Source organism: Prionailurus viverrinus, chromosome D3 (genome assembly GCF_022837055.1).
Source record: "Prionailurus viverrinus isolate Anna chromosome D3, UM_Priviv_1.0, whole genome shotgun sequence".
Classification (NCBI taxonomy): Eukaryota; Metazoa; Chordata; class Mammalia; order Carnivora; family Felidae; genus Prionailurus; species Prionailurus viverrinus.
The window spans coordinates 47677836-47692488 of record NC_062572.1 but is presented as its reverse complement, the minus strand read 5'-3'; the positions used below and the strand labels follow the sequence as shown (position 1 = coordinate 47692488).

Genomic DNA, 14653 nt, shown 5'->3' with positions numbered 1-14653 from the left:
GAGCATGCTCACAGTCCTGAGTATGTGTGGCCTTCTACCTTCCCAAGATTGTGTTGGAGCTTTTCAAAGCCGCTATGGACATCTCATTCCCAGCTTTTTAAGTTTTGTGATTAGCCTATTATTAGCCCCAACTGTTATCCATCACCTCAGGCAGCCATGAAGTTAAGCAACCACCTCTAAATGTTTTCAGACATCCCAAGGGAAAAGCTTTTCATTTTGGAGACGGTTCCAAGTCAGGTCAAACAAAGACAGCTTAGAGGTAGAATCTTCCAGAAAACCTCCAGACAGGTCAAATCATGATAGTTCTCTGGGAGTGAAGCTTTGTATAAGCTCCGATGCCACTGTCTCCCCTGATGGTTGCTGGGCTACTGGCCTTCACCTTGCTGGTGGGCTATTGTTTTTCAAAGCTACTGTGGAGGTGGGGGATGGGAACAGAGCAAGCTGACTGCCACAAAGCCTGATGTTCTTACCAAAATTCAGCCATTTTTCTTGAATAAACACTTTTCAGATTGTTGTAAGCCTTTGATCAATGTCCAGGTTCTAACATACTTGATTCTAACCATTTTTGCCAGATTTCTTACTGCTTTTACAGACGAGAGAATTTCTGGAGGTTCCTCCTCCACCAATTTTGCTGGCATGTCCACTCTCATATAAATAGAATATGTGGTCTGTGTCTTGCTTCTTTCACTCAATATAAAAGCAATATATTGCTTTTGAGGTTCATCCATGTTGTCATAGGTATCAATGCTTTGTTTCATTTATTGCCAAGTAGTATTCTATTGAATGGATGGACCTGTACAGAAATGTTAAAATATGTCTACAGATTCAAAGTACTTGAAAAGTATCACCTTGACACCTTGAGGTATCAGACATATTTTAAAAATTTTTTTTTAATGTTTATTTTTGGGAGAGAAAGAGAGACAGAGCATGAGCGGGAGAGGGGCAGAGAGAGAGGGAGACACAGAATCCGAAGCAGGCTCCAGTCTCCGTGCTGTAAGCACAGAGCCCTACGCGGGGCTCGAAATCACGAACTGCGAAGATCATGACCTGAGCCAAAGTCGGATGCTTAACTGACTGAGCCACCCAGGCACCCCTTAATGTTTATTTTTGAATGTGTGTGCAAGTAGGGGGGGTACAGAGAAAAGGGGAGGTGAGGATCTGAAGTGGGCTTCTGTGCTGACAGCAGAAAGCCCAATGCAAGGCTTGAACCCATGGACCACTAGATCATGACCTGAGCTGAAGTCAGACACTTAACCGACTGGGTCACCCAGGCACCCCTGGACATACTTAATAATACAAGTGGAACACTATTTTAAAGAAGTTGTCATAACCAAGTAAATGTAATATGTTTTATGATTTCATAAGCTTTCCTTTATTTATCTTAATCTTATTTCTTTTGGTATTAGACTGTTTTTGTGGCTTTTCTATCCATTCATCCCAAGCCTTTGTTGGCCACTGAGGAAGGCATGAGATCACAGCATTTACAAGCTCACAGGGTTTATAAGACAATGATAATTACCTGTAAAACAGGAGAGACCATGCTAAGTGCCATACAGATAGTATAAACAAAGCCCTATGAAGATGAAACTCTGTATATTCTACACAATTTATATTTTAAATTTATACATATGAAATATATGTCTAGAAATATAATTAATATTTTGAATTCATAAAATAAGTCAAAACTCATAATTGCTTGAAAGGACTAAGTTGTAGAAATGCAGTGTTACTCGGCAATCAAAAAGAATGAAATCTTGCCATTTGCAACTATGTGGATGGAACTAGAGGGTATTATGCTAAGCGAAATTAGAGAAAGACAAATATCATACTTCACTCATATGAGGACTTTAAGATACAAAACAGATGAACACAAGGGAAGAGAAGCAAAAATAATATAAAAACAGGGAGGGAGACAAAACATAAGAGACTCTTAAATATGGAGAACAAACAGAAGGTTGCTGAGGGGTTGTGAGAGAGGGGATGGGCTAAATGGGTAAGGGGCATTAAGGAATCTACTCCTGAAATCATTGTGGCACTATATGCTAACTGACTTGGATATAAATTAAAAAAATAAATTAAATTAAAAAAAAGAAAAGATGCTCAACATCAGTCATCATTGGGGAAATACAAATCAAAACTACAATGAGATATCACTTCAAATCTGTCAGAATGGCTGAAATCAACAACACAAGAAAAAACAGGTAGCTGCAAGGATGTGGAGAAAGGAAAACCCTCTTACACTGTTGGTGGGAATGCAAACCAGTCCAGCCACTCTGGAAAACAGGATAGAGGTTCTTCAAAAAGTTAATGGTAGAACTACCCTATGATCCAGCAATCACACTATTGGGTATTTACCCAAAGAATACAGGACACTAATTCAAAGGGATACATGCATCCAATGTTTATAGCAGCATTATTTGCAATAGCCAAGATATGGAAGCAGCCCAAGTGTCCACTTACTGATGAGTGGATAAAGAGGAGGTGTAACACACACACACACACACACACACACACACACACACACACACACACACTGGAATATTATTCAGACATAAAATAGAATAAAATCTTGCCATTTGCAATGACATGGACAGAGCTAGAGAGTCTAATGCTAAATGAAATAAGTCAGTCAGAGAAAGACACACACCATATGATATCACTCATTTGTGGAATTTAAGAAACAAAACAAACAAAAAAACAAGCAAAGAGAAAAAATAAGAGACAGAGAGAAACAAAGCAAGAAACAGATGATTGATTATAGAGAACACTCTGATGGTTGGGCGGGGGGAGTGGGTTAAACAGCTGATGGGGATTAAGGAGGGCACTTGTCATGATGAGCACAGGGTGATGTATGGAAGTGTTGAATCACTATATTGTACACCTGAAACTAATATAACACTGTATGTTAACTAAGTGGAATTAAAATAAAAACTTAAATCTTAAAAAAAAAAAAGAACTAAGTTATGGAACAAAAAGGATCATCAAGAACCTTTTTATGTGTGTTTTTCCTTTACCTCCACCACCTGCACACGCACGTGATACAGACGGTCTGGCCGTGGGTTATTTGGCTCCTCATAGATGATGGACATGTGCTGACCCTGTTTAAAGAAAAACATGAGATATGTCACAAGGATTAGTGAATGGAAACAGAGAAATAATACCTAATATGGTGCATGTTCGCAAACAGGAAACCAGGAAAATTCCCTTGACTGAAAGTGGCTATAAAGATGGAATTTATTTTATTTTATTTACTTATTTATTTATTTTACAAAAAACCATGCTTTGCAGTCAATGCATGAGGTGACTTTCCATGACGGCTGACAGGTCCAGGCTGTAGTAACCAGAAAGTGCTTTGGTGGGTGAGTTAGTGAGGAGGGTGGGGTGGGGAGAAGGGCTATGTGCAGGCTGCATAGACAGGTTGCTTCAGAGCTGGCACGTGGGGGAGGAAGCCCCCGTAGCCCACTCCCTGTGGGATCCAGCCCTGCTCACTCTCAGCCTCTGAACCTCCCTCCTCATAGCAGGGGCTCTTTGGGACTCCTGACAGGGCATAATGGGAAGGTCAAAACCCACCAACACCTCCACCCCAAACCCTCACACAAAAACCCCAGCTTTTCTGTTACAAACCCAAACCCAAAAGGGTTCCATTCGCTAGTGCTGGCATTTCAGAAAGGAGACCATTATCTGCAATCACAATCACTGAAAAGCTTAATCTAAAAAACATGCCCCGTAGGCTTTTAATTATGGTGGTTTGGAACAAAGCAGCAGACTGAATGCTTCATGAGCCTAAATTATTTTCCATCTTTGGAGGGAAAATTAAGAAGAAATTTTGGTCCTCACTTTTCCGTGAATTCCAACTGCCTGTGTAATAAACTCTTTGGCAATAAAATATTGGTATATTAATGGCCTGAACTTAAGATATTCTGAAAAAATAGGAAACTGAAATACAGCACTGCCATGATGGCATTTTTATTATGGAGCTATTTTTTTCCTCTAAAACATTTTTGGGGGCACCTGGGTGGCTCAGTTGGTTTAGCTTCTGACTCAGGTCATGATCTCGTGGTTGTGAGTTCAAGCCCTGCGTCGGGTTCTGTGCTGACAGCATGGAGCCTGGAGCCTGCTTCGCATTCTGTGTGTGTGTCTCTCTCTCTGCCCCTCCCCCACTCAACTTCTGTCTTTCTCTGTCTCAAAAATAAAATAAAGATTAAAAAAATTTTTTTAAGTCTTCAGGGCCTCATTTTCAACATGTTTTACAAAGGTTCTTTGAAGTTTTTGAAACGACAGTTCAATAAATTTGGGTGCCAGTAAAAACAAAACACAACCCAGCAGTGCCTAAACACAAAAATTGGCCAGAATGCAAGGCTCTCAGCTGTGACGAGATGTGTGAGACTTGCTCGTCCCTACTGTACAGGGAATGACACACAAAAACCTTCAGGAAGCTGGAATTGCACTGCATTAACCACAGCACATAAACCAGAAACGGCATCAAGTTCAGGCTCAGGCACCTCAGTTCTGTTCAAGACACTGGGCCCTGTACTTTAGGAGATTCAAAGCAGAATGTGACGTTGACCCTGCCCTCGAGGAATTTTCTAGGTTGCAGTTGTAGACTATGTGGCTGGTACATACTGTATAGATGTCACTTCTCTTCTCAAGAAACCAAAATGGCTCCCTACCGTCTGTATCAACTCAAATTCCTTATGGTAGCATTAAACATCCTCTTTCCCACCCTTCCAGGTTTGTTTTCTATACAAACAGCCTAGTTGGACAGGTCACCCCTTGCGCACTGCTTCTCTGCCTTGGTTTATCCTATTCTTTGCCCCTGGAAGGGCAGTTCTCCTGTCATGCCAAGGCTTAAAGTTCTGGCCCCCAATTAACCCTTTCCATGAAACCTTCTGTGGGCCTCTCAACTACATAAGCCCCCAGTTGGACCCCAGCTGCCAGAGAGTCTTGTTTGAACTTTACCTCAAATGCTTATTGTTCAGTGGATTGTAGCTATTTGCATATGTCTTTCATCTCCCTTCTTAGATTACACTCTTATTAAAGACAGGGTCACCTGTCCTTTAGGAGCCCAGCAATGTGGCCTTGTAAACTGGGTCTCAAAAACATTTGTGAGACTGAATTGAAAGATAGAAACATACAAATAAGTTTACCATGAAGCAATAACTTAAGAGAAGCAAGAGTCAGATACAGTTACATTCTTTGGGAGGGGAGACAAGAGAAACCACGGGGGCTGGGATGATCAGGGGAAGCAGGATCCTGAGGAGGGGCTACCTGCTCTCAACTTCCTTTGTAGTTGCTATAAAATATTGGAAATGACTTAATACAACTTTCTTATAGGCCACTGATCAAGATGTCCTAAAACTGGGTCAGCAACCAACTGCAACTGCCACTTCCAGCCACTTGGGTCATGTTGTGATACCTACAGTGAGCTGCACATCCGGCTTCTTTTCTAGAAGAACCATGTCGCCAGGTAGCCCAAAGGACTTGATTTGGTAGGTGAGGTAACCACCATAGGAAGAAACCTAAAATTGGAATTGTAGGATCAACAGCACAAGCATTAGAAGAGCCTATGGCAATATTAACCCACATAACAAGCACAAAGGTCCATCTGGAAAGATACGATCAATCTGTTCATGGTCGTCTTGAAAGAGAAGAATTGAAGATAGTATTTGAACTTTCTACTTTGTACCATTTTATATCACTTAAAATGTTGAGCACGAACACCACTGCGTTTTACAAGCAAGAATATGCTTCTGTTAAGAATATGGGGTGCCTGGGTGGCTCTGTCGGTTAAGCGTCCCATTCTTGGTTTTGGCTCAGGTCATGATCTCACAGTTTGTGAGTTCGAGCCCCGCGTTACGGTCTGTGCTGACAGCCTGGAGTCTGCTTGGGATTCCATCTCCCTCTCTCTCTGCCCCTCCCCTACTCACTGTCTAGCTCTCTCTCTCAAAAATAAACACTTTTAAAAAAGAAAGAAAAATAATAGTCACACAGAAACAAGTAAGATCCTTCTATTCTAGATGACTACTAAACCAAAGTGTTCATTTAACCTATAGCTATCTTAAGAAATCTAGGCCACTGGTTTCTTGTTTAAATGACAGAACTGGTTAATATCTATCAGTTACAAAATGAATCTCTAGAAACAAAATTTTTTAAAAATTTCCCCCAAGAGCAGATGGTGTGCATTTCCTAAGTGATCATACATTCCCCTGGGTACAGAAGCCATGTCTGACTGCTCCAGTAGGTATACAGATTTTTTCTCAATGCCACCTAAGCAGCATGATCATGGTGGAGGCATGAAGTCACAGTTTTGTGACAGCTACTTCACCTCTGCTCCTGACACTTCCCACCCTTAAGATGAAAACCAATCAAGAAAGGAGTATTTGAGAGATGAAAATAAGAGGCAATGATCACCTCAGAGCGGGGCAGGACAAAATACCCTTCCTGGAAAACAGAAATAACCTGGAGCAGGGGAGGAGAACACCATTACTGAGCCCTCAGTTCACTGACGTTCCCTAGAATCTGCAAACTGACAAAGTCACAGAGTTATGATCTTAGAGTCTGGAAGTATTCCAGGGTAACATCTTAAATCATCCTATTGAGATTGAATATTGTCTTTCTGATGGGCTAAAGTGGTTTTTAAAATATGTCCACAAATTCTTTGATACTCTTGTCTTCAAGAGGTGGAGCTTAGTTCTCTTCCTTGAGTGTGGGCTGGACTTAGTAACTGGTTTCTAGCCAATAGAGTAAGGAGGAAGGGAGGATATGTTTTTGCTGCAATTAGGTTATAAAAGATTATGGTTTCTATTTTGAGTTTCTCTCTCTCTCTCTCTCTCTCTCTCTCTCTCTCTCTCTCTGTGTCTCGTTTTCTACCCATTACTTTAGGGGAAGCCAGGTGCCATGTCACAAGGACCCTGAGGTGGCCTATGGAGGCCTCATGTGATGAGGAACTGAGACTTCCACTCAGCAGCCAGCAAGGAACAGAGGCCTGTGGCAACCACATGAGTGAGCTTGGAAATGGAGCCTCCAGTTCTGATGACTCCAGTCCTGGCTGCCATCTTGACTACAACCTTATAAGAGACCCTGAGCCATCCACTCCTGAATTCCTGATCCACAGAAACTGGGCAAGATAATAACTGTTTGATGCTTTAAGCTGCAAAGTTTGGGGGTAATTGTTTACATAGTAATAAGATAACCCATGCATGGGCTCACTGTGTGGAGGCCAAGAGGGGTATTAAGTGAGGGAGAAGAGGGGTCATATGAGAGAAGCAACATTCCCCGAACTCAAAGGTCAAAACCCAAAGTCCTTCAACTAGAAGACAGAATTAGAGCCTTCAGGCCAACAAGGCCCTAGTATGTAGTCATTCTAAGCGAATATGGTGCCACCTGAGCCGGGCTGTGTGGAATCTACACCTTCTGGAAAGCTCTACCTTCTGCTACCAAGTGCATGTGCTACCTGCCGCTGGTTCTACAGGAAGCCCACACTTCCATTGTCAGAAATGAGTGTCATGGGCCCGGCAGCAAAGGAAGAGCAATTCGCTTATCAGCTCCCTGAAGAGCGTCTAGCTAACTGCATGTGACTCTGCTAATGACGGCTGAGGTGCCACCGGCTCCTGTGCTTCTTGTAATAACTCATGAGTCACTTGTCAGCTTTTGTTTTCCTGACAAGGAGCCTTTCTTCTGCTGTAAAACAAAGAATGCTTACCATTGGCTTTTAAAAGCACACGTGTCCCATTTGCAACAGATATTACCTAAATGGTTAAGCAAAAGTGGAGAAAAACGTGGTGTGTGGTTTCCTTGGCTGGGGAGCTAACACTTGTGGGGTACATGAGGCTCATAAGCCCCTCCCAGCAGAGGGGCCACGTCTTTTCTGCACTTGTAGTTCATCTAATTTCTTCAGTTTCAGTAGCCTGAACTTCCTGACGCTTCTTCCAGACAGTCAATGATGCTCACACAGTGATGAAGGAGGCCCGGCGAGGGCTCAGAAGGACAACAGGACGCCGTTACCTTGTCTCCCAGGTAGGAAAGAGGTGCGACCCAGGACGCACTGTGCACGGTTGAGGGCAGCTCCTGGAGGTCCGCGACCACACTGCTGCTGCCCGGGTTGAATGAGACGGGGATGTCTGCTCTGTCTGCTGTCTCCAGGCGCCAACCCATCATGTCCACAAACTGGAACACAAGAGCAACGACGGAAATGTACGCCTGCAGCTTCTCTGGTGATGGCTGAATTGTGCAGAATAGAAGGACCAGGGGGTGGCCACCTTGCTTCAAAAGCTTCACTTTGATGCCTCCTCTTGAGCTTGCTCTTGGATTCCCATGACAGAACCCTCACCTGCCACTGCCTCCCTCTGACCCATCACAACTAAGAATGCTCAGACCACGGGATCACAGTATGTGGAATTTATCTTTGCCCCAGCACACATCCTGGTTTTGACATTTAGTAGCTATTTGATAAGTGTTCAAATCGCATATAAATAAGCGTGGGAATAATAACTAGGGCCGTGGGCACATTTTAATGGTGAGCTCCTTAGAGAGCTCAGAACAGAGACGGAACAGAGTGGCCTGCTATCGTTATTTTTCTCTAATGAATCCTTATGACCAAATATTTTTCTGATCATAAAGGAAGCCAAGAGTTAAAAGATGAGGGAGGGAAAAGAAAAGGAATTGACAAGACATTGGTTAGAAATAATGCTTCTGGGTTCCTCTGGGGGTAAAAGACATCAGTGGATTTACAAATTAATTTTTCCCCCAGTTACAAGCCTACATTCCTTTTGGGAGGCAGGCAAGGAAATATATAAAACAACTTTTCCTTGAATCCTTGTTAGACAGAAGACATTACTCATACAAAGAAGGCAAGCACGAAACTGCCAGTTCAAGGAACAACAAGGGCAGCAAAAGTTTTAGTTTCATGGAGTTAATTTAAAAACTGGCCAAAGATGTGGTAAAAATAAGCGAGATGGAAAGTAAAACAGAAAGAAAAGAAGCAGAGAAAAAGAAGTGGGAGGGAAGAACAGCAAACTCCATTCATTTCATGAGTGTTTCTTGAACACCTATTATATTCCAGACCCTGCGACAGGCGCTGGGGGTGTATCAGGAACTTATATGCTAGTGTTGGGGGAAGATACTTAAATTTTAGAACTAACTGGATAATATGTCAGGGAGGGATAAATTCTACAGAGGACACGAAGAAAGGTGAGGATACAGAGTGGGCAGGGTGAGCTATTTCGTAGGGAGTGGTGAGGGAAGGCCCCTCTGAGCCCAAGATCCTTAAGCAGACCTGACCAACTGAGGGACTGAGCGTGAGGACATCTGTGGAAAGAAGAGCGCAGGCCTAGGAATGGCGAGGGCGAACCTTAACATTTTAACAAAGTAACATATAAAATTTCCCCAAGCCCTAGGAGGTACTAAATAAAAACAAAACGCTAATTCCATACATACCTTAGATCTTCTTTTATGTGTACTGTGACAATTGTTATTTATTCCAAAACAAAAGCAGCGGGTACAACCCTTGGGATTTGCTGGGTCCAAGTAGAAGGATCCTTCTCGACACACATTACATTCCGTACCCTCCACGTTCTCCTATTGAAATAAAACGTGAAACAAGATGATGGTTTCTTCTAAAGCTTCCCGGATTGCAATTAGCTACTTCCACGCATTAATGCCAATACGAGATGTTAGAACGCGGATGCTAACAAGACATGGGAAGTTATATAACTGCTAAGCTTTTATATCACATTAATTGTTTAAACTATTCTACCACGCTTAAGTGAAAGACAGAATTTTCTCAATTTCACAAGGTGCCCTTTGGCATCTTGAGGGTAGAGAACTAGCACCATAAGGATTCACAGTATGGGGAGGGGGGCTGGTTCATTCCACTAACTACCACCTCAAAACATATGCTGGGACTTAGGAGCTCTCCTAGCACCTGGCAGGATGTCCTGGAGCAGATTATTAACTTGAGGTCTATGGGTCAGGAATAAGCTTCTGGGGAAGCTCTGAACCTCTTGAAATTATAGACTAAAGTTCGGTGCCAACTTCTCTGGAAAGGATCCAGATCAGTCTTCTGGTTCTTAAGGTCTACCTCTTCTCCAAAGGATAGGAGGGGTCTTCCCTTGTAACTATTTCTATCAAATGAGATAATAACTATTAAATGCCACATGCCTTGTGGAAATCCATTGCAAGTCAGTCCCACTTCCCACATATTTTTATGCGTTGACCCGACACGAAGAACTTCTTCACTGGCCAGTGGCTGGCGCCCCTGGCATCACGTGTTCTGCCTCACCTTGCACAAGCAAGCTCCGGTTCCTGGGTTGCAGACCCCTGGCTCAGTCCCATCCCTGTTGCAATGACAGGGGACGCACTCAGGGAAGTGGTAAAACCCGGGAGCACACTGGTCACACTGCCGCCCTGTGACTCTGGGCTTGCACCTAGACCCAAAGCAAAGGAGCAAAAGTGTTCATTGTCTTGGCCACACACTTCTGAAGTCCACCTGCACAGCAGAAGAGCAGTTCCTGCACGAAACCAGCTAAACACACAGTGTCTGCCCGTGGGGGCTCACTGCCCAAGGCAGAATGGAAAGCAGCAGAGAAAAGGCACTTCCACAAAGCAGTCAGGAGGACCATCCTGGATGTCACCCCTGGGTCTGGCTCGTGCTGGACTCTGGGGGTGCAAGGACAGACACAGCCCCCGAGCCTACGTGGCAGGGCAGAAATGTGGACAACATGCACATGGGGTCTCAGCAGGGGTTGGGGGAGCAGCTCTGACCCAGGGTCCCAGAGGGAGGTGATGTGTGAGCTGAACCTAAAAGGGCAAATGTCGTGGGGTAGGAGTGGAGGCGGGTGTTCCAGACAGAAAGAACAGAGAAGAACAGCCTGTTGTGTGCAGGGAGCACACGTATGAGTGGAGAAAGTTGACCCATGAGCTGAAGAGGGAGGCAGGAGGTGGTTCACGGGGACAGAAGTGCTGGCTTCTGTGACGCTGTCTGGTGGAGTGCAGTGGCTGAGCCCTGTGCACCAAAGGCAGTCTGGCTGGAGCACTGATCCCAGCTCTGGCACCCAGCAGATACAATATCTTAACAATTTTCCAAGGCCCCATTTTCTCATCTGTGAAAGGGGAAACGCTAGCTGCTGCCTCCCAGGACCCCTGTGGAGATAGATGAGGCACCACGGCAAGCTCTTGGACCAGGAATCGCCATCTAGAAAAGTTTTAAGTAGGAAAGAGCCTGGTTGGATGTGTGTGTGGATGGAGTCAAGATGACCAATTCTGCAGCAGGCTGCGGAGTCAAGAGGGAGAAGGGGCTCAACTAGGGCAAAGGCATTTGGGATGGAGAGAAGAGATGGGTTCCAAGCTATTTTGGGGTGAGGCTGCTGGGGCCTGTAATGTTCTGAATGAGGGAAGAGTAGGCGGGAAGGCAAGGAAGACCCCCAGTCATCCAGACTGGGCTCCCGAGTGGATGCTGGGGTGGGCAGTGGCCCCTGTGCCTGGGCTCCGAAGAAGGCTCTGTGGGGAGCGGGGTGCCATCCACACATCTGTGCACTTGAGGCAAAGAATGGAGGGGGAGGCACAGAAGAAGACGGAGTGAGAAGAGCAGTGAGCTGCCAGCAGAACTGAGAAGCCCGGCACCCCGCGGGGTGAAGAGAGGGAGAGGGAGTGGGTGCCAGCTCCATCACCGAGCTCCATGGCTGACGTCTGGTGGGATCCACACGCTGATCTTTTCTTTGTGGGTCTAAAGAAAGTACTAGAAAATGTGCTTTATATCATAACATTGGGAGTATAATCTGACACGAAGTATTTTACCACTAAGGTGCTACCAAAACCTATTAAAATATCTTACCCCAGGGACCATCCTGAAAAAGAGAAATCTAACTTTCTGTCCTACAAAGTTTGCCTTTGGCAAATACCTGCTTAAAATCAAGTACAGAATGTTGTGTGTGATGAGCACAAACTTGGGACCACGCAGCCCAGCCTTGAATCCCAACCTGGCTACTTACTGGATATAGAACCTTGAGCAAAGTAACCTTTTTACAGCTGAATTTACTGATCTGTAAACACGGAGATCACAATATCTACTTCGTAGCATTATTGTGAGAATTAAATAAAACAATATATGGAAAAGCCTTAGAAGAGTACTGTGCACACACGTAAGAATTTGCTCCCATTATTCTTGCTATGGCATTGGCTAAGGAGAGCAAATGGGAGTCCCTACGTTATCCCACTTAGCACACCTAAAAAGACAAATTCATTTTACCTGCAAGGGCTGCTGGCAGGTCAGATGTCCCTGCGGTTCTTCCCAGCCCCATCCCCCTGGTCTTCCTCCCTACCTTACACCTGCAGAAATTCTTTCCAGAAGGAAGCAAATATTCCAAATCACACCTACAGCAACGTAGGTGGAAAGTGTCAACACTCTGCTTCAAGTCCTCACTCCAGTGCGGTGGACAGAAACTGCGGGGGTCAGAGACTCCTCTTCAAAGCTGGGTAAGTTATGGGCCACTCACAGACTTCCTTCCTTCTTTTGTTTCTTCCTTCCTTCCTTCCTCCCTTCCTTCCCTTTCTCTCTTCCTTCCTCCCTCCCTTCTTCTTTCCTTTTCCTTTCTTTCTTCCTTTCATTCTTTCATTCCTTCTCTCTCCCTTCCTTCCTTCCTCCCTCCCTTTCTTCTTTCCCTTTCTTTCATTCTCTCTCTCTCTTTCCAACACACAAGTTTGCATTCACTATAAGAGGGTTCCTAGGCCCTGATTGATAACACCTGCTCTCTTCTTGTGACTCAGACTAAATGCAGACACTCCAGCAAAAAAAAAAAAAAAAAAAAAGTTAAAAAAAAAAAAGACTGGTCCCAGATGACTCCTTATTTCTCGGGGGGAGCAGTGACATGGAGCACAAGATTCTGGTGGTCTGGAGATGGGAAAGAAGACAGTACAGACACCTCCCCCCCTACTAAACTCCTCAGAAAGAGGCAACTTTGATCACAAGAGGAGCTTGGAGATGGCCTGACTTAGGCTGGGCAGGCTCTGCTCCTCTCACCTGCCCAGGAGGAAAAGGATGCTGTGCGAAGACAGTGCTATTGTTACAAACTGCCAACTGAGCACCTTGTCGAACCAAAGTCCATGCTTCTTTTAGCATAGGTGCAGGGCTTCTGGCTTATGGGTGCCTTGATTGAATGCTGGTGCCAAACGAGCCCCTCACACGCTGAACGCCACTGGTGGACAAGGCTGAGGGTGGGCCCTGGAGCAAATGACCTGGACCTGGGCCCTGAAGACAAGGACAGGCAGACAGGAGCCTATTTTTTATATTTTCCCTTGAGTGGGAACAAAAGGTCCTGGAGTGTTTTACAGGGAGGGCAGCTGTGGAAGCTGCCTGTTGAGACAAAGAGAAACGGAAGCAAAATCATTCCTTGCCTAATTATTTCAGAATGCTGTGAGATGATGTGCGGTAAGGAGAGGTGGGCTGAGGGCTTGTGGCCCATCAGTGAGGTAAGGTACAACTCTGGGCCTCACTCCGCACCCAAGCAGCAGCTGAACGCATAAAAATGGACGAGAAAAAGCAAAAAGCTAAGCAGAGTGAGAAGAGCAGGGACCTGTGAGCTGACCCTGAGGACCCCAGGTGGGACCGACAGGGAAGGGTTAACCAAAACGTGGAGAATATAATATCAGGATTCTTGAGCACTGAACATATGAATCATTTGCAGAAACAAGCAGCCAAATGACTTTTTGGTGGTGCCATGACAACAGGGAATAAAAAGGAAACTTCCTCTTGAAAGTCTGGCTGAACATCTCTTAAAAACTACCTCAAGTCAGCCTGACCTTGACACATTTCTCCAGAGAGATGCTCTGCTACCCAAGGAGCTGCCCTCCCTGCAAAGGCAAGAAATTTCCAGCGGAGGCTGCCTGGAGGTGCAGACTGGCGGCACCGGGGGTGCGGGTCAAGTGAATTCATCTCCAAGGCAATGGGCTTGTAGCCAGACCTTATTATATAACATCTGCGCGTGTGTGGGTGCTTGCTGTGTTGCACAAACAGCTAGAAAATCAGGTGTTAGAGTGAACTCTACCCTTTACTCATTAAATACAGTGGGTCTCTTAATATCACACTCACACCAACCCCAGTCGTAATCTAGAATCCAAAGTCTACCTTATTCAGTCATCAATTCATTCAATAATCACTGAGTGCTTTCTATACACATATCCCTGTGTTAGGGGATGCAGAAGGGAGGGGATAAAGTAGAGTAAGTGGGTCTTGACCTTGGCACATTTTCACTGAGAACACAGGACACAGAGATGCAGAAAGTGAGGTAATCATGTGAGAAATGGGATGGGTAAGCATCTCATTTAGGCAATGAGATGATGAGGATATCTCTGCGGACTCATAGAAGGCTTCATGCCTTGAGTTTGTGCTTTTTTTCATAAAGATGGTTATTTTTGAGAGGAAGAGAGAGAGAGCGGGGAGGGGTAGAGGGAGAGGGAAAGAGAATCCCAAGCAGGCTCCGCACGGGCCAGCACAGACCCCGACACAGGGCTCAGTCTCACAAACCGTGAGATCATAACCTGAGCTGAAATCGAGAGCTGGACGCATAAACGACTGAGCCACCCGTGTGTCCCAAGTTTGTGCTTTTAACACATAACGCTTGAAGGATATGCGTAACAGAAGAGGGGGAAGGAGAACGAA

General features: G+C 44.9%; 1 protein-coding gene across 2 annotated transcripts in view; it reads right to left on the bottom strand.

Moving 5' to 3' along the window:
• The window catches only part of LAMA3 (laminin subunit alpha 3), a 274238-nt gene that overhangs the window by 89466 nt on the left and 170119 nt on the right, over window positions 1-14653 (bottom strand). For both annotated transcript variants that reach the window (XM_047826704.1, XM_047826703.1), the window contains exons 33-37: window positions 10280-10424; window positions 9436-9576; window positions 8005-8166; window positions 5421-5519; window positions 3015-3098 (exon numbers count right to left, since the gene is read on the bottom strand). In XM_047826704.1, coding sequence (XP_047682660.1) covers window positions 3015-3098; window positions 5421-5519; window positions 8005-8166; window positions 9436-9576; window positions 10280-10424 — 631 coding nt within the window. The remainder of the gene's footprint in view (window positions 1-3014; window positions 3099-5420; window positions 5520-8004; window positions 8167-9435; window positions 9577-10279; window positions 10425-14653) is intronic.